General features: G+C 40.5%; 1 protein-coding gene across 1 annotated transcript; it reads left to right on the top strand.

Annotated features, from left to right (window-relative positions):
• Positions 1 to 2,974: 2,974 nt before the first annotated feature.
• On the top strand, positions 2,975 to 26,151 carry fam20a (FAM20A golgi associated secretory pathway pseudokinase). The gene is made up of 11 exons (XM_012876148.3): positions 2,975 to 3,664; positions 7,314 to 7,507; positions 8,161 to 8,211; positions 9,599 to 9,677; positions 9,871 to 9,963; positions 12,953 to 13,068; positions 17,477 to 17,657; positions 24,075 to 24,184; positions 24,266 to 24,347; positions 25,163 to 25,222; positions 25,306 to 26,151. Exons 1-11 carry the CDS (start codon positions 3,300 to 3,302, stop codon positions 25,574 to 25,576), a joined length of 1,602 nt encoding a protein of 533 aa, XP_012731602.2. The 5' UTR covers positions 2,975 to 3,299; the 3' UTR covers positions 25,577 to 26,151.

Genomic DNA, 26,151 nt, shown 5'->3' on the forward strand with positions numbered 1-26,151 from the left:
TCTTTGATCATTTCTCTTTGTATTTTTCATTGCAGAGCTTGTTAACCCTCTTTCTTCCTCCTTTATCCCAACCTTGTCTTCTTATCTTGTGTGTGTATTGCTTCAGGGTACAGTTGTGGACCAGACGAAGAGGAGAACCTTCCTATAAAAGCCAGTTTATATGACCACTTAATACTCACAGAGGAATAAAACTTTTTTCTTGGTCTTTCTGTAAAAATGTTTGATTGTTCTGCAGTATTTATCCAGAAGGAACTGGGTGTGCCATCAATCTGTGCATGAAAGCCTAAAAATCAGCAGCAGCGCCAAGAAAGGAAAGGGAATTTCCTACTGGGTCTAGACAAACATTCCAGCATTATTTCTTTTTCTGCAGTATTTCTACATTCTTTCTACTTTTGTTTCTGAAAAAATGGGTTTGTGGTATTTGTGATTTGGATCTTCATAGCTTTTCGTTTTAAGTGAGTTCGTCACTGCATGTGTGCATACCACTGGTTTTCCTCCAAAGATTTCCATGATATAATCTTGGCATTTTTTGGAAATACCCTTGGGCCCACCTGAGTAAGCGCCTGCTTACTCAGGTGGGCCAACAGGAGTCTCTCTGGGACCTTCATGATGTGGGATGTCAGGGCAACAGGTCTAAAGTCATTGAGGACTGATGGGTGAGTTTCCTTCAGTACCAGAACAATGCACTTGTACATCGCTGGAACTTTCTTCTGGGTCAGACTAAAGTTGAAAAGATGCTGTAGTATCCCAGAGAGCTGCTCTGCACATGCCTTCAGGACTCTGGAGTAGACATCTAGACCTGCAGCCTTTATTCCAGTTCAGTCTCTCCAGCTGCCACTACACTTCTAGAGACAGAAAAATGGAGGGGGGGGGGAGAGCAAAGAGAGTGGCACAATCTGCTGATTTGGTTGAGAATAAACATGTAGAAGCAGAAGGGTCCATGGCTCAGTTGGAAGATAAAACATCCTAGGTGTGACAGTAAAGTACTGAACTTCTTCCTCAACTAAAGTTCCAAAAAGTTAAAAAAGCAAAACAACTGGACTTGAAGAATGTGTCTGTCCAATCTTCTTTTTGCTTAAAGCCTATGATCCTCTTCATCCCTGACCACCTATCTGTTATATTGTTCGTCTGGAGCTCGCGCTCCATCTTCTCCCTGTATACCTCCTTGCTGTCTCTCATATTGACTTTAAGTTTGTTCTGTATACTCCTCAGTAATTTCCTGTCTCCCGTCCTCCAGGCTTTTTTTCTAATTTAATAAATACATTTATTTCCAGGCAGACAAAATGGTCTCCAATGGACTCTTCCATCAACAGGCACCCCCAAAACAGTTTCTACTTGAACTCATCATTGTTTCCTTCAGTGTGCCTCAGCAACATCTCTCTGAGTATGGCCACAACAATGTAAAATGAAATTACACAGAATGACACTACCTAATGCCCAAATTTGACCACCTCAAAGTCAAGTAGCTATCCCTTCCCCCTCTTAACCTGGTACCTTCCTGTGACATTAGCTCCAACAGAAAGCCATAATTACAGGAAGTGAGGTAACACTTCTCTATCTATCTATCTATCTATCTATCTATCTATCTATCTATCTATCTATCTATCTATCTATCTATCTATCTATCTATCTATATATATATATATATATATATATATATATATATATATATATATATATACTGAGGCAAATGGTGTTCTCACCCACTTTGTCACACTGCCCCTTTTTTTGATTCAGCCACAGCCATCGGTATTGGCAAAAACATGGTGTTCCCTGCTTAAAACATCAATTTATACTTTTATAATGAAAGCCTGTAGTAAATATAATTACTTTCAGGCAACAGTTTTCCTCTTTCTTTCTTCCTTCCCTGGTTTTGTTTTTAGTTGTTTAAAATAACTGAAATGGTACTAACCCAGTTTGTCTTTGAGCACAGAGGCCAATCAGAGATTCTGCCATGGCTGACTAAATAACAGGTTAAAGCTTCATTTCAGTAATTTCCCCCATTAACCATGTCACCCGGTTTTACCTAGAGAGAAGTTAAACCACCCCACAGAGTTATTTCCAGACGCTTACGTGGGATTCTACCAATGTTAAAATCTCTCACACACGCGCCCACACACACAACAGATGTTCTAAAATACCACAATAACAACAGAGTCAGGCTATGCAGTCCCCTTTGAGTTTGATTGCTTCACCGTGTAAGTTGCACAGAGCCTTTAGAGGAAACATCGCAAACAAGGAGCTATAAGGTTTCAGGAGCTGGATGTGATTACAGGTAGGGACAGACAAAAGAATGGGTTGAAGAGAGGGAGTGTTTACATGAAACCAAGTTCCCCTCATTTCGAAATATTTGCCAGAGGACTTGTTTAGTTCCAGTGTTGGTAGTTAGCTTCTCTGTAGTGAGTGGTGTGTGGGAACTGCAGCAGGAAAGAGAGTGCAGCTGGGAATTTTGCCTGGAGTGAGGCAGGCTGGGGATCTGTGGTGCAAAAGTAAATAAGGAAGAGATGAGCAGAGAGCAAGGAGTGGAAGTTTGAAGCTAGGATGGTTTGAAGATTGAGATTGAAAGAGGTGAATGATGGTAGGTAAGACAAATAAAAAAAGGAGAAGACGAGATAGAAGATGGGTGCTTTTTCTTGTCCAGAAAAAAGAAAGAATGCACTAAAAGTTTATTGGTTTCCAGACAAACACCAGCACATTTGCATATGCAAACTCAATATTTGAGCCACAGAACTCAGAAGAACACATGTCCAATGGACTTCAGAGTGGGCGTAGCTCTGCTGCCAATTAAAAAGACTTCTGACAACAACCTCTTTGCCTTTCACTCTAGTGTTTCTCATTTAAGCTTCACTCTGCCAAGGATCCGTCTCTGCACCTTCATTGCACCCACTGTCTCCTTCTGCTAACCTGTTATTTGATGTTTGCATGCACACACCCACAATGTTGCAACACAAGACAGTCACAAGCCAGCCCCTCCTCTCAGCAGCAGGTCACTGGAAGCAGCCAAACTGTCAGTGACTGCTGCAAACACATGCCTGCTCTCAGCCCTCAGCTCTCCGCTTTTTTAAAGTTCTTGCCAAGGAAGGAGGAGGATGGAAAGTGTAGCTGGAGAGAAAAGACAGAAAGCAGAGAGAAAGCAGGGAAACTGAGAGACTGGGACAACCTGACAGCTCAAATTTGGCTTGGCTCACTCCGTGTGGCTGGAGGATACCTACAAGTGGTCCCTCACATACTTTGGATCAATCTGGACATTGTGCATTTTTCAAACAGTTTAATTTCCTCTCTCTGTCTTTGCTTCCGCTATGAGAAGGGACCGTTTCCTCCTGGCTGCAGCCCTTGCAGCCCTCTTCTCTGCAGATTTCTACTTTATCCTCCTGCCAAAGCTGCAGAGCAGGAGGCATACAGCGGGAGACGTTTGCTCATGTAGCAACCTCAGCCTACCCTCGTTGGAGACGCTTGTCAGACCGCAGCTCTCCAACTGGACTCGTGCACCTTTTCCAAGTCGGGAAACTAGTCCTGATTTTGATGATGGAGGCTCCAAGCTGAAGAGGCTGTTCTCCCAACCTTTGTACAACATCCAGACTCCGGAACTGAAGCAGGAAGAGAAACTGCTGCAACTGGAACAGCTGATAGAGTACTACAGGAGGAAGGTGTCACACTGGGAAAGGTCTGGTTCTAAATTAATCATATCTTATTTTTGGCATATGATTTAATTGCCAGTGCTTCTTACACTTCTTTTGAAGGAAGGGATGAAAACATTCACTCTGAGAGCACGTGTCGCAGCATGTTGTAGTTGAGAGGCAAGGTCAGAGACAGAGCGGTCAAACCCCTACGAGGCACTTGGTGACATAAACAGAAGTGCATGTTTTTTCAAGATCACATACATCCTTAAGAAGTGTGAGCTTTCCAACATGTCACTCTGATAGTATGTGTCTGCTGGACAACAGTGGATTTAACTCTGCTAAAGCTAATTTAAATCCCCTGGAATCTGAGATTCAGATTTTGTGCTGTTGCGAGGAAACATTCAGTGCTATAAAAAAATTACCCCACCTTTTCTCATGTGATAACCATAAACTTCAAAGCATTTATAGTTATAATTAGTGGATAATTGGAAAGTGGAAGGAGTCTTTTCTATATGTTCTTCAAATAAAATCTGAAAAGTGTGGAAGGCATTTTTTATTCAGCCCCCCTGAGTCAAGTATTTTTGAAGGATGTCTTTAACAGTTTTTCAGTAGTACAGACTTATTGCGCATTCTTCTACAGCAAGCACGCTTAAATCGGAGCCAACTGGACATTCGCTCAGTTCTTTCTGAAAATGTCATTGTCAATTCTAGTGGGTCGCACTGGAGCAACCTCATTCTTCTATTTAAAATCACTCAAGTTTAAAATCATTCAAATTGGAGAACCTGGATTGATAACTGGTCCAGAACGTGACACCTTCCCTAGTTTCTGACAAAGCAAATCAGGCTGAATAGTGGTAAGTACTCTGGAGAAATGAGTGAACATAATCCTCACCGTGCTGCCTGGTTTTTACAGGTGACAGTGGGTATATTGGAGCAGGTGTAGATTGCTGTCTTTTTAACTCTAACTCCAAACTGCTGGGAGTACTGATATATTATGGTCTGCTTACTCAGGCAGACAAATAGGACTCTCTCTAGAGAGAGAAAAAGAAAACAAAGGAATCTCTCTCTAGGAGCGTTGTGATGTAGGATATCAGGACCACAGGTCTATGGTCATTGATTACTGATAGGTGAGTTTTCTTTGGCACCAGAACAAGGCAGGGGGTCTTCCACAACACTGGAACCTGCTCCTAATGCTGAAGAGGTGCTGCAAAATGACTCTGCAGCACCAGGACTCTGACTCTGACACCATCTGGACCTGCCTCTTCACCTGACTTCTAGAGACAAATAGGAGGGAGGAAAGACAGAGAGCACCAGCATCTCCTGATTTGGTTGAACAGAATGATGTGTAAGCAGAAGCGTCTATGACCGAGGTGGTAGAAATACACATATGAGGTTTGAAAGAAAAGTTGTGAGTTCAAAAGGAGGGCGGGATGCCCCTTAGAGGAAGATGCTGTGTTTGTTCCTGAACTGAAGCTATCGAAGAATGTGTTCAGGTTATTCACTCTCCAGACATCACCTATCTGATCGTGCTTCTCCTTGAAGTGATCTCATTCATGCCTGACCACACATCCCTGATATTGTTCTGCTGGAGCTTGCTGTCCATCTTCTTCCTTTACACACCCTTGCTGTCTCTAATCTTTACCTTAACTGGCTTTTGTATTCTCCTTGATAATGTTCTGTCTCCCTCCATAAAGGCAATTTTTTTTCTTGCTTAGCGGTTCCTCAGTTTAGCAGTACCTCGTTGTTCTGGTGGGGAGGGTGTTGTCCATCCAGACGTTTATATAGTTGTTCACACACTCTGTCATGACATTGCTATTTTGTCCATGTGGCTGGCACACTGCCTCCCAGTCTGTAGTCTCAAAAACAATCCAGGACAGCTTCTTGAACTCCCTGTGACCCTTTTCTTACAGTTTATTCGACCACAGGTTGCCTCAGAACAAGGCATTTGTAATGTGAGCAGAGAAAAAACAAGATTATGAGTTGCCAATCTTTGTCTTTCTTCAGAGGTGAATGGATCCCTAATTTGCATAAAACAAATCCAATGTATTGTTTTCTCTATTAGACCAGCTGACAAACTTGAAAGGTCGGAGGTGTAGCAGAGAGTGAATGATGCATTGCAGTGTTGTGTCTGTAACTTAGCAACAACTGAGCTGTTGACATCACAGACAGTGCTGGCAACAGCAGATGGTGAAATGTAAGTAGTTGCCAAAATAACACTGAATGAACTTTCTTGGTAAATAAAATTAACCAAAACTTTCTGCTAACAGTTCAAGATCTTGGCTGCAGAGACAACAGCTAACAGTAACAAGTCCTAGATTATACTCATGTTGTCGACAAGCAGTCGTGCTAATCCACCTCCTTTGCTTTTGCTGCTCCTCTTTAAATCTCTCTCTACTGGTGTGGTTAGAATGCAATTCTTTTTTATCTCTTTGTGTACTTCTGCTATTTGTCCTCAAGCCCTCTTTTTCAATGCATCTGCGATGTGGGACAAGGGTGGAAATACCATTTCAAATGCAGAGCCCACCCCTGCTCCTCCAAATGTATTTAATAATCATATTAATAGTAATACTTTTAAAAAATTGCCTTAAAAAAAACCTCACATTACCATAAGGTCATTGTTGACATATACACAATCTATCCATCTATTATCTGTAACTGCCTATCCATCTAAATCAGAACTGATACATTTTCGATCAAGTAATTCGATAACAGCATCCTACTTAGCAGAGAGTCTTCAAACAAATTCTCTTGACCTTGACTGGGCTATTACAATACATCAACACGCCTCAATCAGAGACCTAACGCAAGTAATGTATTTGGGATTTTTATTATGTATTTGAAAGATTTATATTCCAAGGTGCCATGATGACACATTATGTAACTTAAATAATTTTTCAAAAAGGACAAATTTGGTGCACAACTTCAGATTAATTGTGGGTTTTGTCTAAATTCAAAATTGGATCCTGACCTCAGCCAGGTTCAGGGTTTTGTGCAGTTTTTTGAATGTAGACCAAAAAGTTCAAATTTGGTCTTATCTGCCCAGAGCGCCTCCTTCCAGGTTGAAAAGTTCAAGGGATATTAAAAGTTTACTATGTATGTTGCAGTATGCTGCAACATACAAGTCTCCTTTAAGCACACGTTATGACAGAAGTGACATGTTCAAAACAAACATGTCGTTGCCTTCCTCATTCTGTGGTCAGAGCTTGTCAGTTGTCTTGTTGACCTTTCAGGTTGCTGGGTGACTGACTGGGTAGGTTGACTCGCAAACAAACTTGTGTTTTGGCCCTTTGCGCCATTATCTCAGTTTGTTTAAAGCCTGTGATGGAGTTTGTTTGACTGCCCCACTCGTTGCGGTCAGCTTGGACCATGTTGTGCCCCTCTAACCACAGACTTTGTAATTGCTGGTTTCAGATTACTCTTACCTCATGCTTTAGTTAAAAAAAGCTGGGAGAGGGTTGTGGAAATGGCAGATTTTCTTAGACTAGATCAAATTAAAAGGAAATACCTTTTTTTCATATACTGTACTAACTTAAAAAATTTTACTTCTCAAACACGAAACGTTTTTCCTGATAAAATTATGCCACATAATGTTTGTCAACTATTTCTTTCTATTGTAGTTCTGATATTGAAAATGAGGAAGAAATTAGCCTCCAGCTTTTTATTAATCTTTGTCTGTCGTTTAACTCTCCACAGGCATAAGAAACTCTACGACGAGGCAGCTTCTTTTACCAACGTTTCTTTAAAGGAGCCAAAGATGACTTATGATCCTGATGCCAGCTGGCTGAAATTCCACCTCGGAATAAACCGCTATGCTCTGTACTCCCGGGACGACCCCACCATCCTCCAGCTTCTTTGGGATATGGAGAACATGACAATTGTTAGCGCAGGTGAAGGGAAATCAACATAATGCTTTCAATGGAATGGACTATGCCTTAAATACAAGGTTTGACATACTTAAAAAAAAGAGTAAAGAGGATCGAACATGATTGGAAAATAGAAGAGTCAATTCGCTGTATAGCAAAGCGAAACTGAGTCTGGCTAACCAGGCAATCACAGCGTAGCAGCTTAATGTTGTGTAAAATGGGGTAGGAAGACCTTAAAACTATTAAATCCTTGCCCAGTGCTTAAAAATCAAAATTGTCCTTGTCTCCACATCAGGCATTATAATTGTGTTTAAAAATTAACTTATGACAAAATATGTTAATTATAAAGCTACAGGAGGCAATATACACTGCCTGGCCAAAATAAAAGTTGCCATGTGAATTTAACTAAGCGAATAGGTACGAGCCTCCTATTGGGTAATTACTGCATGGGTCGTGTGATACACGGTGAGCCGTCTATCAGTCAAGCATCAGTAGATCATTCTGAGGTATGGCTGTGTTCTACAACTTAAATAAAGCCATCACAACTCCTGTTCTAGAATAAAAACAAATGGTTTGTTCTTGTTTGTATACTATGTTTTGTTTTAACATTAGAGTGCAGCATATAACTCCTGTAAGTTGTACAGAAAATGTGAGCGCTATAACTTTTTCTCTGACAGATTACACCCAGGATGAGAAAGCTCTGAAAGGAGCGTGTGATTGCACTCAAGGTATGTTCAGCCTTTCTCTGCTTTTAAGACATTTTCAGGTTGTTTTTCTCCAACTGAAGTTATGCAGATCTGCAGTCTGTCCACATTGTTCTCATTGTTTTCCTTTTGTCTGCCCTCCTTTCGTTGCTGCTTGGCGCCCTCTGACACAAACACACAGACGCCTTTGTAATAGTCCACGTGGCTTTTCATTTGTCAGAAGACTTCAGATTTGTAGTTTTGTGAGGAATCTTCACTGCAGGGAATAAAAACAACAGGCATTGGTTTGTGTTCAGAGGCATAGTTCCTACACCAGCCACCACCCAGGCTTTCATCTGTTACTTTTCCTCTAAGAAATAAAAAGCTTTTAATGAACACTGACATTGGGGTATACTGAAGACATTTTCTAGAGTAAACGCGAAAGCTGTTTTGTCCCATTCAGCTGGAACTGTGACCATAGCAAGTGAAAAAAGCTATTCTCATCGTGGTTTTGTCCCGTTTGTGCCAAACCAGCATCCCTGCAGAATGAAGTGGGCAACCACACAAACCCAGATCACTACCAAGGAGAAATAAACACCATAACAATCTGCAGATTTAGTTTAAATTTGAGCTTCAGTGTGCATTCTTGTTATTTCAGGCCCAAACAGCGACAGTTCATCGGCTGCAGCTGCTCATAGAGTATGGCTCCCCACCGACTCCTTTCCAGAAATGTTTTGAATGTAAACTCCAGATGATTGTTAACTAATAATACCCTGGAGTTTCATGGAGCGCAGCTAGTGGTTAGTCCGCCATACTGCTGAGGCTATAATATACGGGCAGACAAAGCTGCGCGTCAAGCTGGATGACCACTTTATCACACAAAAGGGTCAGACGAACAACAATGATTTCCAGACTTTGAACTAGTTTCATGTAGAATACGCCAAAAGCTAATATTAACCAAGGTGCCGACTTGAAGTTTGTTTTTCAACGTACAGCCGGGAGTTAAAAAGTACTTCAGAAGGTTTCCCTGGTTTATAGTAAAACCTCAAACTTCAAACAAGTTGCTGTGTTCCTGTCTAGTTTACTGTTTCACAAAGTAGTCTATGGCCATGATACCAACAGTGATGCAAAGAACTATTTGCACCCCTCCTCAAAGGTTTTCTTCTGTCATTGCTTTTTTTGTTCTACTTAAATAATTCTATAATAGACAAGGTTAAGGGGACAATTCCTTTTTTTCATAGATTTGGATACCAAGTTTCCCTTAATAAAGGAACCGCTTTTATTGTTTACTCAGGGATATCTTTGTCAAATATCAACATTTATTTATTTAATGATTTGAAACATCAAAGAGAGACAAAAGCAAAGACAGAAGAAATCAGTGAGGGAGTAAATAATTTCCCCCCCCCACACATTTTTTTCATCTATTTTGCAGTTGTGAAACCAAGCGGGCATCACCTGAAGCTGGCTTTGAAGATGCATAACTTTGGCAAAGCGATGTTTAAACCAATGAGGTGAGAAACAAATCCACAGTGAGGGTTAGTTATTTGTCTTGCCAATTACATACTACAGGATAAAGTAAGTGACATCTTCATAGGTGTCTGTGTTCTTTGTACTTGCAGCTGAGCAAGAACAATTCTTGCTCAAAGTCTCGCTTTGTATTTTAAACAAGGATGCATGTGTGTGTTTTGTCTGCATTTGCTTCAGGCAGCAGAGAGATGAGGAAACACCAGAGGACTTCTTCTACTTTGTTGACTTCCAGAGACACAATGCAGAGATAGCTGCATTTCACCTAGACATGTGAGTCATCATCATGGTTCCATTCTCTGGGCTACATTCTTTCCTTCCTTTGTGTATGAATGATATAAATACCCAAGGGGATATATATATATATATATATATATATATATATATATATATAATGGTTCCGCTGGAGGTTTTCCTTTTCCACTGTCGGGAGAGTTTTCCTCTCCACTGTCGCTTCATGCTTGCTCAGTATGAGGGATTGCTGCAAAGCCATCAACAATGCAGACGTCTGTCCACTGTGGCTCTACGCTCTTTCATGAGGAGTGAATGCTGCTTGTCAAGACTCAATGCAGCCTGATGGCTTTCCTTAGATAGGAGACTTTTTGACCAGTCTGTCAGGGTTTGACATTGTAAAGTGCCTTGAGATGACATGCATCATGAAAGTGTAGAATAATCAAGTTCAGGTTTTACCAGTCCACATCAGATCCCAGTCTCACTGTCAATAGCCAGCTGTGGTGTGAGGTTAAATCATCTTACACAGTTGATAGGTAAAATGTTATGAACTAAAATGTTACTTAAAAACAGGTCAAACCCTATTTTTAGTAAGTAATGTATTGTTTGATCAACCTTTCTGCACCCTAATGTTTTGTAAACAGAAACTAGCTGAGGTCCTCGATAGAGGAATCATAATTTTTGCTAATACGTGCCTTTAACCCAAAACACTACTCATACCACCGCAAATCATACGGTACATGCAAGTAGGTTTGACAAAAGAAAAATTAATCCTCCTCCCAGCAACTGTTTATTTAGCTTCCAAAAAAGATTGCAACATTTCTCCACAGCCCAGGATTTCCCAACTTGCTGATCAGTTTAAACCACAGGGTTTGGATGCAGACCCAACACGCACATCTTGAAATGGCTGCACTCTAAGCTGAGGTGAGGTGATTCATTCTGAAATACAGTCATTTGAGCGAGACAGTGTGATTAAGAAGCCACAAGCAGTGATAGGTCATGGCTTCACCACACGAGACAGAAAACAACAGGAGTGGCACCTACAGAAACATTTACTATAAATATGTGGAAGTGCAAACATATTAAAGTTTAAAAGAGGATAGTGTGATTCTTTTCCTTGCCAGATGACTTTTTTTTTTTTTTTTGCACGGCTACATTTTGAGTCAGAGGTGGTGTGCCGTCTCGCTTTGTTGTGTCTGACTTGGCTGTCAGCTCTCATCATTATCACTTGCAATGAGGGGTTGGGGAATGCCAGCAATTTTAGAAACAGCAATTCAGCTTCACACACTTGATTGTTTGATTACTGTTTGTGAGACTTGATTGAAATATGGCCCCTGCAGGGATTCTAAGCTCTTGATGTTATCTCTGAGTACAGCCAGCTGAATTACACAGTGTGGAGGCAGTGAAAGAGCTGCACTTGTGATAAGAATCAGCGGGACTAAAAAAATAACACAAAACCACTACAGAGATAAATTCACTGTTATCCATGGGCAAACGAACAGGTGTAGAAAATATAGTTTGTCACATTACAGCCACAAACTAAACAGTATAGAGAAGACAACATTGTGTATAAATGGTGAAGTGAAAGACAACATATGCATGCCTTAACGACGGAACCTTCAAGGACAGATAGACAATTACAAAGTCAGCTTTCTATCGCTGAAGAATATTTCCTGGATTAAAGGGCCGATGTTCCAACTAGACAGACTGTAAATCTAGGCCGTTTACAGTCTGGAGGCAGTATAGAACCTATTCTATTGAACTACTCGATCCACTACGGCCAGTCTTTAATCTTAATCATGAACTTTTCTGTTGGAGATTTCTGAAACTGGTAAATTGTTATCTGTGGAGAGCAATGCTGACAGGTATGCTGAGCCTATTAGCATTTCTCATGCATGTCACCTCCTGCACCGGCCACAATTTCTCACTCGACGGAAAAAAGAAAAACCTCCGACGAGTAAACTCAGACAAGATTTTCGACTCTATTTCTGAACTTTTCGTTTGCTGATACTTCAAAATCTCAGGGAGGCACAGTGTGTAACACACATGAGTCATGTAGCAGGACCAGACAGTAACTTGTAATCACTCCCCTGTGCAACATGACAACACAAAGGTTCCTAGTTCCCTAACAAGACCTATCTCACTGCATTTTGTAGAACCAACTTTTGCTGCAGGAACTGCTGCAAGTTTTATGTCTGTACTATCATTACTGTTTACTACTTTATGTTTAGGAAAATGACAATTTTTAAAACAGTTTAAACTCAGACATATGGTATGGAGAGCACTTGTACACTTCTTACCATGTGTTCTCAATCAAATTTAGGTCTGGACTTTGACTAGGCCATTCTGACACATGAATAAGCTTTGATCTAAAAAGCTCTTTTCTTTCCCCTTTTGGCCAAGAGAGTTATTGCCTCTCTTGGCGTGCAGGACTGATGGTTGCCAAGAGATTCTCTCACATGAGCTGTGGATTTCTGCAGCACATTTAGAGTTACCATAGCCGTCTCGTCTGATTAATAATCTCCTTGCCCTGCAGTTTAGGTGGATGGGTATTTCTTGGTAAGGTTCATATTGTGTCTTTCTCTTTCCATTTGTGGGTGCTGGATTGAACAGTGCTATGTGAGATGTTCAAAACTTGGAATAATACTTTACAAATAAACTTTAAACTTCTCCATAATGATGCTGTCAGTTCAATAATATTCATAAAACAGATGTTTAAGGCCACGCAGGTGAGCAATTTAATCTTAGGTGACTAATTAGGTGACTTGTGACAGAAGCTGGTTGCATTTATTTTAGTCAAAGTAGGGTGGACTAAATACGAATGCACTGGTTTTTATTTTAAAAATTAAGGAAATGATGATAGTTTTCCTTCCACTTCACTTTGCCTTGGTCCTTCACATAAAATCCCACTAAATTACACATTTGTGGTTTCAAAATGACAAATTTGGTAAAAACTTCAAGGGCTGTGAATACTTTTTCTGGAGGCTTTATCTGAATCTTGTTTCTCTTTTGAATCTCCTCCTTTTGTCAGGATCCTGGATTTCCGGAGGGTTCCACCGGTGGTTGGCAGACGAGTGAACTTAACTCGAGAAGTCTTCCAAGTAGCGCACAATGAAGACCTGCGAGCCGTTTTCTTCACCTCACCAGGTACCAACAGGGGTCATGGTTTACTCATTTACAGGATCGACGTGTTGTAGCTGTACAGTATTGTAACATAATAAAAATGAAAAATATCATTATCAAACAGCCATTCTTTTAGCGCTCTCATTCAAATGTTATTAGTGAGAGCTTTGAGCTAATCCTTTAGATGGGCCTTTCCCTCCAGAAATGTAATCTGGTGTGTAAAAAACGACTCAGGCACTGACAATTTGCTGGTTCAGTGATTAAAACAGAACCAAGTCAGAATCAGAATTCTATTTTTAACATACAAGGAATGTGACGTGGTGTCATTGTGGTGCAGAACATGCAACACATACAGAGAATTAAAGATATGACAAATATTATATGATATGAACTATTTAAAATGTTTCAGGTGATGATGTCGCTAAAGACAGGAAGTAAAGCTCTAAACCCCAAATAAGGAATTTCAACCAGTTTACAAATAGTTCCCTTTGTTAAAAATAGGTGTCTTACATTAGCTGATGTAGGGGTTAGTAATTTTGCTTTCATATCTACTAAAAGCTAAACTGTGCATGTAGCTACACTACAACATGGCAACTGTAAAAGACAATTTGTCCTTTTTTAAGTTTAAATTGCTGTGTCTCATTTATATTGGAAGTGGATATTTGGTCTAGGTACAAAAACACAATCAGCCATGGTCCATGTGCAATCCAGGGGCCTGTTTCAGAAAGGAGGTTAAGTGAAAACTCTGTTAACCCTGAAATGAGGGAAACTCTGGGTTTTCTGTTTCAGAAAGGGAGGTAAGTTAAACCTGAGAAAGCAGAGTAAGTCAAGCCCATTTCTGAAAGAGAGATAACTTATACTCAGAGTCAGTTACCATGGCAATTTACTCTGTGAACCTAACCTGGTCAGGAGCAAGTTTTCTTCAGAAAACCCAGAGTTTATTTTGGTCTCCTCTCCTTTTTTAAAGAGGAAGTGGTGTTTAAACACCTCATTGATTCTTTGGGGACATATTCATTGCGCACATTTCAGTCACGCAGAGCGCATCAAAGGGAATGAAATGGCATGTCCTTTTATGGATGATCCTGTTGACGAAGAGGCTGTATTACTTCGTAGGGAGTTACATTTACGTCGGGAAAGGATTTTGAGGCCCAGAGTGGATTTTTTGTAATATCTCTATCCTATCACAGCAATTTATATGGTGTTCTTCATTTGCTTAAAAAAAAAGAAAAAAAACGAAAGATTTTAAAATAGTTTCAATACTTCCTAGAATTCACCTGTGACCATACACTCACCTCTAGCTTTAGTTTCAGAATGTCGATTTCCAGATCTGCCTTTTGGATCTGGCGGTCCAAGTATACAAGTTCTTTGCTGTTTTTTTCTATCTTTTTAATAAGAAGAAGTCTATATAACTCCTTAACTGGCAACTGAAAATACATTAGATTATAGTTACATCATGAATGCAGTCTAAAATTCAGAATGAAACTGTGGCATTTACTGTAAATCCCTGAACTGTGTCCATCTGTGCACAAGAAGTTGATGGACCTTCCTCCTGCTGTTATTCCACATTCTGGGGGGTAGAGATAAGAATGACCATTTATAGATATAAACTTGGATTCTACAGGCTACTCCACATATAAATGTGAATGTGTAGATTGTTTGATGTGTAGACATATAATATTAAAATTACCTCTGTAGGCCTGTCTGTGGCAGCAGAAACGGTTTCTTCATCCCCATCATCCTGTAAGGATGAGCATTTCATAGAGTACACTTTATAATACCATTTATCATAATTGATGGTGTATGGAGTAGGCTACTGACAACTGTATGGGGTAGTGTTGGGACAGGAGGCTCCAAGAGGCAGATATTACCATCCGAATCTGTTGGGACCAACAAAAAACCCAACCCAAAGTAATATAAATGGAAATATCACATTTAGTCTATATAAAGAAAATCACACTGTAGGTAGACCTGTTACATTTTATGAAGGCACTTAAATCTTCTGGAGTGACTGGCTCTGATGAAGTCCCTCCAGGAATTCCCTCAGCCATTGGCCTTCCAGCATTTAGGCTCAGGGCCATCTCTTCTGCATTTGTCAGGGGTGGTGGTGCAGGTCCTCCCCCTGTTTTACGAGCCTCTGCTTTCTTTCTGTTGGCTGAGTAGAAGTCAAATGAGAATGAACATTTAGACATATGTCAAAAATGCTACACTGAATGCCATTTAGTCATTTAATATGTCAAATGTTTGTAAAGCCAGGTAGCTACTCTACACCTATGATGTGCTCAAGGCTTACCTGCTTGAAATATGTTTTTATATTTTATTTTCAGCTGCTGCCATGTTCTTTTGATGCCTGCAGGATTGCACCTATCCATGAAAATTAAATAAGGTTTAATAAAATACTGCTGCACAGTGGCGCAGTGGGTAGTGCTGTTGCCTTGCAGCAAGAAGGTCCTGGGTTCGAGTACACCCCTGGGTCTTTCTGCATGGAGTTTGCATGTTCTCCCTGTGCATGTGTGGGTTCTCTCCGGGTACTCCGGCTTCCTCCCACAGACCAAAAACATGACTGTTAGGTTAATTGGTTTCTCCAAATTGTCCTTAGGTGTGAGTGTGTGCGTGAATGGTTGTTTGTCCTGTTTGTCTCTCTGTGTTGCCCTGCGACAGACTGGCAACCTGTCCAGGGTGTACCCTGCCTCTCGCCCATTGAACGCTGGAGATAGGCACCAGCACCCCCCGCGACCCCATGAGGGATAAAGCGGTTCGGAAAATGGATGGATGGATGGATTAATAAAATACTGTTCTTCTAGTTTCACCTCTGATATTATAACAGTTGGGTAAGTTACTCTAAAATAGTTCTTAATTACTAACTACAAATTTTATCTTCAACAAGTCTAATTAGATTAATGTAATAATTACTGTCTCTAGAAAGTATTGGTCTACTTACCAATTTGTTTTACTTACTTATTAATTACTTTCTAAATCCCAAATTAACCTCATCCACTTGAACAATACAAGGAGAGACAAGAAACTGCACTTCTAATGCTTTCAAATAAACAATATTCAATTGCATGAATTAATCTTAAATTGACCAAAGTGTGTAACTAGAGGGAGTAAGTTAAATTAAAAATATACCTTTTAAAATTTGATATTAAATCCACTATTGTTTTATAGTCTTTAATTTAATTGCAGTATTTAGATGACTTAGTAATTTAATTCATTACACCCAACACTGTATAAAAGTAATTAACCAGTTCTGCTGGTGAGAAATATGCACACCTTTTTTTGTCTGACGCTGTTGCCATGGTGACTCGTAATATCTGCGCTCCATTGATAATGGCTTTTTATAGTTGTGGTGCACACGCTTAACTCAGAGTCAGTGAACTCAGAGTTGATTGAACTAACTCATTTCAGCTGTTCTGAAACCCAAAACTCAAAGTTTCCCATCTCAGGCTAAGTCAACTCAGAGTTCAAGTTTTAACTCAGAGTTGGTTGAACCTCCTTATTGAAACAGGCCCCTGAAGACCAGTTGGAGTTGCTAACTGTTGCTCTCAGTGATCAGGGTCACCAGTATTACAAATACAAGCTGCTGACAATCTATTTGCCACCCTTTTATGTGTCAAAGCACTGTGGCAACGTGTTCACTCATGAAGGCTAGAGTTTGAAGTCAACCTTCTTCAATCAATCAACTATAGAGCACTTTTCCTACAGCAAGTTAAAGGAAGAAGTTCTTTACAGATAAAGTCAAAAGAAGTTCTTTACAGATAAAGTCAAAAGAGACTCACAATTATTAAGATAACATCAATGATTTACAGAAACACTAAAGGTTAAGTTACCATAGAGCAAACACAGTAAACATGTTTACTATAGCATACAGGCCTGAATCAGAGTCAACCGGTTTTCTCTCAGTTTTTCTGAAAACAAGTTGACACCTATCCAGGAATGCCGGCTCACACTTTAGCAACCTGCAGTTGGAGCGCTGATGTTCTTAAGCACATGGAGACCCATCCTGCTAGTCAGATGCAGATCAATGAGCCACCCGTCACTGTCCTGAGTTGGTATTAGATTCTTACAATGCATTGAAAAAACCTCCAAACTGTCCGCCGTATTAGTAGTAAGACATCTTACTTTATGTATCAACAAAAGACCTGGGGAGGCAAGAGGAAAAAGTAAGACTCTTAAGAGTTTTAAATACCAACAAGGGTACCTTAAAATCAGCCCAAAAGTGGACTGGAAGCCAAAACAAAGACATTAAAATCAGTATGATGTAAGCTCATCTGTGCCAGATTTCTGGAAGCTGGGCTCTGAAGTAACTTTACTAAAGCTGAAGTTATTCTAGGAAGCCCAGAAATAAGAGCTTCACAGTAATCTCACTGGTGACAAACAGGACATGACTAATGAATTGCTGTTTTTTTTTTTTGTTTGTTTGCTTCTACAACAGCCAACAACACATGTTTCTTCGCCAAGTGCCTGTACATGTGTAAGACAGAATACGCTGTGTGTGGGAGCCCAGAGCTGCTGGAAGGGTCGCTATCTGCCTACCTGCCTGGCCTCACCGTCGCTCCTCGCCTCTCCATCCCAAACCCCTGGAAACGCTCCTACACCTTCGCCGAGCGAGAGGAGTAAGAATCCAACAGCTTCACGCCAGAGGAGTCTGGCTGTAGCTAACCTGAGCTGTGCTGTTAGCAGACAGACCAGGCTGACTCTTTGGGTGTCACTGGCACTACTTTTATTTCTTCAAAGCATTTGAGGTCATTAGATTCTTACAATATCACACATTTTTAGAAATAGAAATTTTAACAGCAAATTATACTCTGATTAGTAGGTCCAGCTCAACGAATTAGGATATCTTTGAAAGGTGCATTAATTTAAATAATTTGGGGAAACAGATGAAAAGTATATCCATATACTGAATTGATCAACTGACTTGATCAGGGCTCCTATGGCATGAATTACTGTATCAATGCACCATGGCCTGGAGATCAGCCTGTTGTTTTGCTGAGGGGTTAAAATCCAGCATCTCCATAAAGCATGTCTACAAAGACAATCATGAAGTGCCCTAAAAACCTCCCGGTCCTGACTTTGGACTTGATAAAACACAGTGGACGACATGGCACCCCGCCTCATCACTCACAAAGGTAACCACATTGGACCTGAAGGACCTTGGATTCTGTGCCTCTCCAAACGAAATGCAAACTTTACTTTGAAATGAGAAGAGGACTTTGGTTCATTGAGCACCGGTTCCACCCTGTCTGCCCATGTCAGGTGGCTCTGACATTGTCTCTGGCTCACAAGTGGGTTAAAGGGCTGAATGTGACAGTTGTCAGTCAGGTCCTGGAAATGTCCATGTGCAGTTGCTGTTGAAACACTGACTCCCTCTAACTCATGACTGGGCTTTGCTGTACAATCCTCTTATTCTCCGGTTATACCTGCTGCATGGGCACTTTTTTCCTCCCACACTTCTGCAAAACCTTTCATCAAACTGCATGGATACAGTTAGCCTCTTTACAATGTATGAATCCCCTTTTGTGGCTTACCTTCCATGTAGATGGTGTGAATGACTGCTGGACAACTGCCAAGTCAGCAGTCTGTTGTTAGCCAGTGCAATCAACTGGTTGTTTAAAGGAATAGGAACGATTATGTCCTTTTGTGTCTGCATGTTATGTGTAATTATGTGCATTCTGAGCCGATGACCAAAAACGTCATTATGGTAACACACAATAACGATGAAGCTTCTTGATTCTTCATCATTGTTGCTCAGACCACAACATAACATTTCTGAATCAAGAACGATTTTTCAGTGAGGCAAGGCAAGGCAAGGCAAGGCAAATTTATTTATATAGCACAATTCAGTACAGAGACAATGCAAAGTGCTTTACATGATTAAAATATTGGAAAATAAAACAGAATAAAAGCAAGTAGGGATAGTGTAGAAACAAAAAAAAAAAAAAAAAAGAACATTTGAAAACAGTAAAACATTTTAACTTGAACATTCAAAGGCAATTCTAAACAAATGTGTTTTTAATCTCGATTTAAAGGAACTCAGGCTTTCTGCACTTTTACAGTTTTCTGGAAGTTTGTTCCAGATAATTGGAGCATAGGAACTAAATGCTGCTTCTCCTTGTTTAGTTCTGGTTCTAGGTATGCAGAGTAGGCTGGAGCCAGAAGACCTGAGTGGTCTGGAGGGTTTATACGCTGATAACAAGTCTGTGATGTATTTAGGTGCTAAGCCATTTAGAGATTTATAGACTAACAGAAGTATTTTAAAGTCTATTCTCTGAGATACAGGGAGCCAGTGTAAGGACTTTAGAACTGGGGTTATGTGCTCTACTTTCTAAGTCTTAGTGAGGACGCGGGCAGCAGCGTTCTGGATCAGCTGCAGCTGTCTGATCCACTTTTTAGGCAGACCTGTAAAAACACCGTTGCAGTAATCAATTCTACTAAAAATAAACGCATGGATTAGTTTTTCCAGATCCTGCTGAGACATCAGTCCTTTAATCCTAGAAATGTTCTTCAGGTGGTAGAAAGCTGACCTTGTAATTGTCTTTAGATGCTTTTGGAGGTTCAGGTCTGAGTCCATCACTACTCCCAGATTTCGGGCCTGATCAGTGGTTTTTAGCTGAAGCGACTGAAGCTGTGACCTAACTTTTGATCTCTCCTCTATTGGTCCAAATATTATTACTTCTGTTTTGTTTTTGTTCAACTGAAGAAAATTTTGACACATCCATGCATTGATTTCTTCTAGGCATTTACTCAGTGCTTGAATTGGTTCATAGTCACCTGGTGACATGGTGATGTAGAGCTGTGTGTCGTCTGCATAGTTATGGTAGCTGATGTTGTTATTTTTTATTATCTGGGCTAGAGGGAGCATGTAGATATTGAAGAGGAGGGGACCCAGGATGGACCCTTGGGGAACCCCACATGTGATTTTTGTAATCTTCGATGTAAAGTTGCCTACTGATACAAAAAAGTCCCTGTCCTTTAAGTAGGATTTAAACCAGTGGAGAGCTGTAGCAGAGAGGCCGACCCAGTTCTCCAGGCGCTCTAACAGAATGGAGTGATCAACAGTATCAAATGCTGCACTTAGGTCCAATAGTACCAGCACGGTGGTTCTTCCACAGTCTGTATTTATATGGATGTCATTAAACACCTTGATAAGGGCGGTCTCTGTACTGTGGTGAGCGCGGAAACCTGACTGGAATACGTCAAAGCGGCTGGTCGTTGTTAAGAAGGTGTTTAATTGTTGAAATACAGCTTTTTCAATAATTTTACTGATAAAGGGGAGGTTTGAGATGGGCCTGTAGTTCTGGAGTAGAAGTTTGTCTAAATTGTTCTTTTTCAGCAGTGGTTTGATAATTGCTGTTTTTAGGGACTGGGGGAAAACACCTGACAGAAGGGACGCGTTTATTATCTGAGTCAAATCAGACGCTATGCCAGGAAAAACTTTTTTAAAGAAAGCTGTGGGTAGAACATCAAGGCAGCTGGAGGAGGAACTTAACTGCTGAATTATCTGCTCTAAGCTTTTGTGGTTTATTTCGCTGAAATGGGACATTTTGTCAGAAATAGTTCCAGCTGAATAAAGCATTGGTTCTGGTGTTGATATGGTAGTACAAAGTGATCCTCTAATTTTTAGGATTTTTTCAGTAAAGAAGTTAGCAAATTCGTTGCAGGCCCTGGTGGAGTGGAGTTCGGAAGTCACGGACACAGGAGGATTTGTTAGCCTGTCAACTGTGGAAAATAAGACACAAGCATTATTAATGTTTTTCTTGATGATCTCAGAGAAGAAAGATTCTCTTGCATTTTTCAGTTGTAAGTTATATCTGTAAAGTCTCTCTTTATAGATGTCGTAGTGAACTAGGAGTCTATTCTTTCTCCACCTGCGTTCAGCTTTTCGACATTCCCTTTTTTCACTTCTAACTGATGGAGCATTTCTCCAAGGAGATTTTTTCTTCCCGGAAAAAAACTTCACTTTGACTGGAGCAATGCAGTTAATGATGTCTGAGACTTTAGACTGAAAGTTATCTACTAGCTCATCAGCTGAGTTGCAGCCCAAGGTTGAAGTATCAGAGTAAGCTTGAATAAAAGTTTCCGCGGCATTGTCCTTAAAGGTGCGTTTTCTTACGATGTCCCTTTGGCTAAATGAGTCGCTGGTAATTATGCTTTCAAAGGTAACAGAAAAGTGATCGGATAAGGCAACATCAGTTACATTGACCTGTGAAATCTTTAGACCTTTAGTGATGATCAAGTCTAAAATATGTCCCTGTTTGTGTGTTGGCTGTTTAACGTGTTGACTTAAACCAAAGTTTCTAAGTGTGTCACACAGTTCTTTTGCACTTCTGTCTTCAGGGTTGTCAACGTGAAAGTTGAAGTCTCCAACAATAATTAAACAGTCATAATCAACACATATCACAGACAGCAGGTCACTAAAATCATTAAAAAAGTTTGATGTGGACTTAGGAGGCCTGTACACATTCAGAAACATAGTTCGTACCGGGCCCTTTACCTGGAGAGCCAAATGTTCAAAAGAGTCAAATTTTCCTAAAAACACCTTTTTACACTTTAGTGAATCATTAAACAATGTTGCTACTCCTCCACCTTTCCTTTGCTGTCTGCTTTCACAAAGAAAATTGTAGTTTGGAGGAGTCGACTCCATCAGTATAGCTGCTTCACTAAATTCATGCAGCCATGTTTCTGTTAAAAACATTACATCAAGATCATTGTCAATAATGAAGTCATTAATTAAAAGGGATTTTCCTGACAGAGATCTAATATTTAATAAACCCAGTTTATATGACTTAGTGGTTGATGATGTCTCTGTGACAGGTTGCATCTGACAGTTTATGATTTTTAAGTATTTGTTCCTGTTTATCCTTTTGTTTTTCTTATTTCTGCCACGTATTATCACAGATATTCCATAATCTCCGGCGAAAGGCCCCGGCTGATGCTGGGAACTCTCATGTCTAATAAACGTGTGGCCAGGGCCCAATCTGTATCACAGCGAAGTAATTTGGAGTTCCTCAGTACCAGAGTGTTCTGTGATACGTGGAGGAGAAGGATCTGAGGCTCTGAGGCCTTTGGAGAATCCTGGTTTATTCACAGCAGAATGGCTATGTGGAGAGGATGTCATCTGTAGGCCAATCTTAAATACTTTGTTCATGTTATGAGAAAATTCCAGAAAAGGAACTTCTGGGCTTTGTGGAGAAGAAGGGGAGGCGGGTCCAGTCTGGACCGGTGTTTGTGAAGATGGAGGTTCTTGGTCCTTTCGTTGTCCTGCTGAGATCTGGGATGAATCGTCCTGTAGCTCTGACAATGCCTCATTCTGTGTCATCTTTCTGGCCATGTTTATCTTGGCTTGTTCGGGCTGCACTGGGCTTATCTTTTGTTTTGGCACTGGATGTTCCTTGTTTTGGGACAAAGCTGATGACGCATGGTTCACAGAATAGAAGATGTTTGAAATCAGCCGTTTTGCACCTGACCTATTTAGAGAGAAACGATCTCTGTTGAACAGATGTCTTCTTTCCCAAAATATGTTAAAGTTGTCTATGAAGGTTACAGTTGTTTCTTTGCATGTTTTTTCCAGCCATTTGTTTAGCATCAGAATTCTGGAAAAAATCTCGTCTCCGCAGTTAGCGGGTGGGTGAGGCCCGCTAAGAAGAACCTTGACATTCAGGCCATCAACAAGTTTCAACAAACGAATGTAATCCTCTTTTAATACTTCTGATTTTCTTATCCGGTTGACGTCCCTCAGGGCTTCAGCTTGTATTATGAGGTTTTCCAAGGTCGGACGTTTTCTCAAGATCCTTGGAAGGTCTGTCTGAAGGATGTCTGTTAAATCAGACACCAGGCCACAGTTCCCATCGTTATAAATCAACACCTCTGTATTTTTCTTGTTACAGAAATGTTTAATCCCCCTTACAGAACCATTGCATAATATCAGGGTCCTTGGCCCTGTGGCATGTCTTTTCTCTGATGTCTTAGAACGAAAATCGTTGACATACCTCTGGTTTTTGTCCTCCTGGGTCACATTTTGGAGCGGAGCGAATCTGTTTCGTAAAGGAATTCCAGCATTTCCAGCAGGTTTACTCCTATCATTTGTTGTGGGAACAGCCCGCTGTTGTTTTACTTGTCCTGGGACATCTCTCTGTAGTCTCGGCCAGTTTTCTTTGTCTAGGCGTGGGGTTCGTTGGTCCTTTGGTCTTGCACCCAGAGTGGTCCAGGGATTCTCATTTTCCTCAGGGAACTGTTTGTTCGCTGAGTCGCTGGGCTGGTGGTCACCGCTCGGAATCACGGGCAGGGTCGTATCATTTCCATTCGCGGCGTTTACATCATAATTCACTTCAAGTCGACAGATTTTCAGTTCCATAACAGCTATCTTCTGTAAAAGCTTGTCAAAGTCCATTGTGTTGAAGGAAGGCATCTTTTCAAAATCCAAATCAAAAAATAAGTAAAAGAAAATAAAAAGAAAATAAATAAATAAAAACTAAATCCAACTTTCTGTGGTTTAGGTTAGGAGATAAAAAGGAGATAAAAAGTAAAAGGCAGGAAAATGCAAGCAAGCAGAGAGCAGAGAAAAAAGCGTCCGAACAGGCTGAGAGGCAGATAGCCAAATAATATTGGCAAATTGGCAAATAATATTGCAACAATATTGTCCCCAAAGTGGGACTGTGGACCGCGAAGGTTTCAGCCGGCTGCACATTCCTTGCATGCCCCAGTGGTGTTATGTGATATTATAACTTTTGGGTTCCCGTTAGCTATAAGATGTAGTCATCAAAATCCACCCAATACCTGAAACACATCACTCTGTAATCAATATTCATAACAGGAATATTATATTTTGAATTTAATTACTAGTTTACATTATTGAATTATAAATATTTTGATAATATTCACATTTTTCGAGCTGCACGTGTAAACATGTTGCTGTTTCCATAATTTATCAAAAGCAAAACTGGTAACAAAGTTTTGTAGACTATAAAATAAATGCAACACCTCTCACCTAACTGGATATGGATTCTTCTTATGTTTGCATTTCTTTTCAGGTGGGAAGTAAATCCTTTTTTCTGTGACTCAATCAAGCAAGCATATCCTTATAATTCTGGAAACAGGCTGCTCAACATCATAGACATGGCCATCTTTGACTTTCTAATAGGTGAGCTATTTAATCAATTGCATCAACTATTAATTTCTTTGTTTTAGTTTTCTAATTGATTACTTTACGTTTGTTAATCAGGAAACATGGACAGACATCATTATGAGATTTTTACCAAATTTGGAGATGAAGGACTGCTTCTCCACTTGGACAACGCCAGAGGGTGAGGCAACTGGCTGATGATCACGTTCAGGGCCAGCCCATGACTGCATTGGGCCATAAGCAGAATTTGATTTGGGGGTCCACTTCCAGAGCCAGCTGGAAGGGACCACAGAAAAGCTTTCATTACTGACTGAGTTGCATTTCCTCTCACAGTGTGTGAGAGGAAATGACAGCGCAGTGACAGCGCAGTGAATTATAAAATGCTCCTATGTATAATTAAACCAGTGACAGGGATGGTTTTTGATAGGGATAATATGGCTCCATGCCCTGGGCACCCTCCTGGAAGGGGCTCACAAGCACCCCTAAAAAAGTTGCACCCTAAGGAAACTTTCTGTTTGCATGTCTGGTCAATGAGCAGCGGGTGTTCCCTAATTCATGTGCAGTCTAAGCAGTGCACTGCGGTTCACGGCTACCCACTGAGCACTAAATTAAAGGCGTGTTTAACAGATCTTTGAGGACTCTGGGTTGCTTTTCTAGTTCAGAATCCAAATTATGCAGACTAAATTATTGACTGAATTATTCCTCCCTCAACAAAAATTCATTAAAAACGATTTTAAGATCCATTAAGGCCTTTATTCATCCATCCATCCATTCTCTGTCATGTAGAAATAGGGTCATTTTTGGTACAAATCTGAATTTCTGAGATAAATATTCTTAATGAGAGGTAAAGTACCCATTGGGATCCCTCTGCTGGCCAGAGGTGTCCTAAGCTGCAGCTTAGACAGCTTCTACCTTGAGCTGGCTCTGACCGTAATGTGAAATGATGCTCTGTGGTTCCACTTCTTAAATATATTTGGTACCATATTTTGTGCCCAGGTTTGGGAAGCATTCCCATGATGAGATGTCCATCTTGGCTCCATTGTCTCAGTGTTGCATGTAAGTTCGGCAGATTGGACAAACACTTTCACTCATTTCTGTTACCTTCAATGAAGCCAAACCTTTTGCTGTTTCTTTTTCAGGATTAAGCACTCTACGCTGCTGAGACTCCAACTCCTGGCCCGATCAGACTTCAGGCTAAGCGACGTGATGAGAGAGTCCCTCGAGAAGGACCCTTTAAGGCCGGTCCTGACAGAGCCCCATCTCTTAGCGCTGGACCGGAGGTTACAAAAGATCCTAAGAGTTGTTCAGCGCTGCGTCAGGAGGCTCGGCAAAGATGAGGTGGTCACTAGAGACTTTATTAAACCCACAGCGACTCCTCAGACGGCCACAGCGACGAAAAGGAGCAGGTAGCTGAGGACTAAGCTCTTTTTGTTAAACACAAGCTGCTTTGGAGACTTTCTGATGACATGCAGTCACCTTGTGCATCGAGAAGAATCAGGTTGAAGCAAAAATGACCACCATGTAAGGAGATCTTCATTGAAAACATCTTAAGAACATGTTGGAGAAAGAAGGAACCACTACAGGAAGTACAATAACTTCATACCAAAGTCTTCACTTTATTATGATTTAAATCAAGCTCTACAAAACAACAAACTAAAACCACTGTCATACAAACCATCAGAAGCTATAGAGGTACATCAGCTCCACATGTATTGGCACCTCTGGTAAAGATGAAAAAAACCCATAAAATAAATCTGTTTTTGTTCTCGCTGTAACCTAGTTAACATTGACGATCTCTACAAATCCAGAACTTAATGTGACTCCATTTAATCTTTAAGTGTAAAAAAACATCCTATGTTGACAAATTGTTGCTTTTGTATTTCTCTTCCAACCGTCCTGGGAAGTTTGTTACAATGTGTGGCATCAAATACTAGGTCATTTTTAAGAAAAAAAATGGAAAGCCTTTGTCAGAAAAATAGAATACT

The sequence above is a fragment of the Fundulus heteroclitus genome, chromosome 10 (assembly GCF_011125445.2).
Source record: "Fundulus heteroclitus isolate FHET01 chromosome 10, MU-UCD_Fhet_4.1, whole genome shotgun sequence".
NCBI classification, from domain to species: Eukaryota; Metazoa; Chordata; class Actinopteri; order Cyprinodontiformes; family Fundulidae; genus Fundulus; species Fundulus heteroclitus.

Coding starts and splice junctions, on each gene's coding strand:
- fam20a (XM_012876148.3), top strand. CDS start 3,300: ATGAGAAGGGACCGTTTCCTCCTGGCTGCAGCCCTTGCAGCCCTCTTC. Junction 3,665..7,313: donor AAGGTGTCACACTGGGAAAG/GTCTGGTTCTAA, acceptor AACTCTCCACAG/GCATAAGAAACTCTACGACG. Junction 9,964..12,952: donor GCTGCATTTCACCTAGACAT/GTGAGTCATCAT, acceptor TCCTTTTGTCAG/GATCCTGGATTTCCGGAGGG.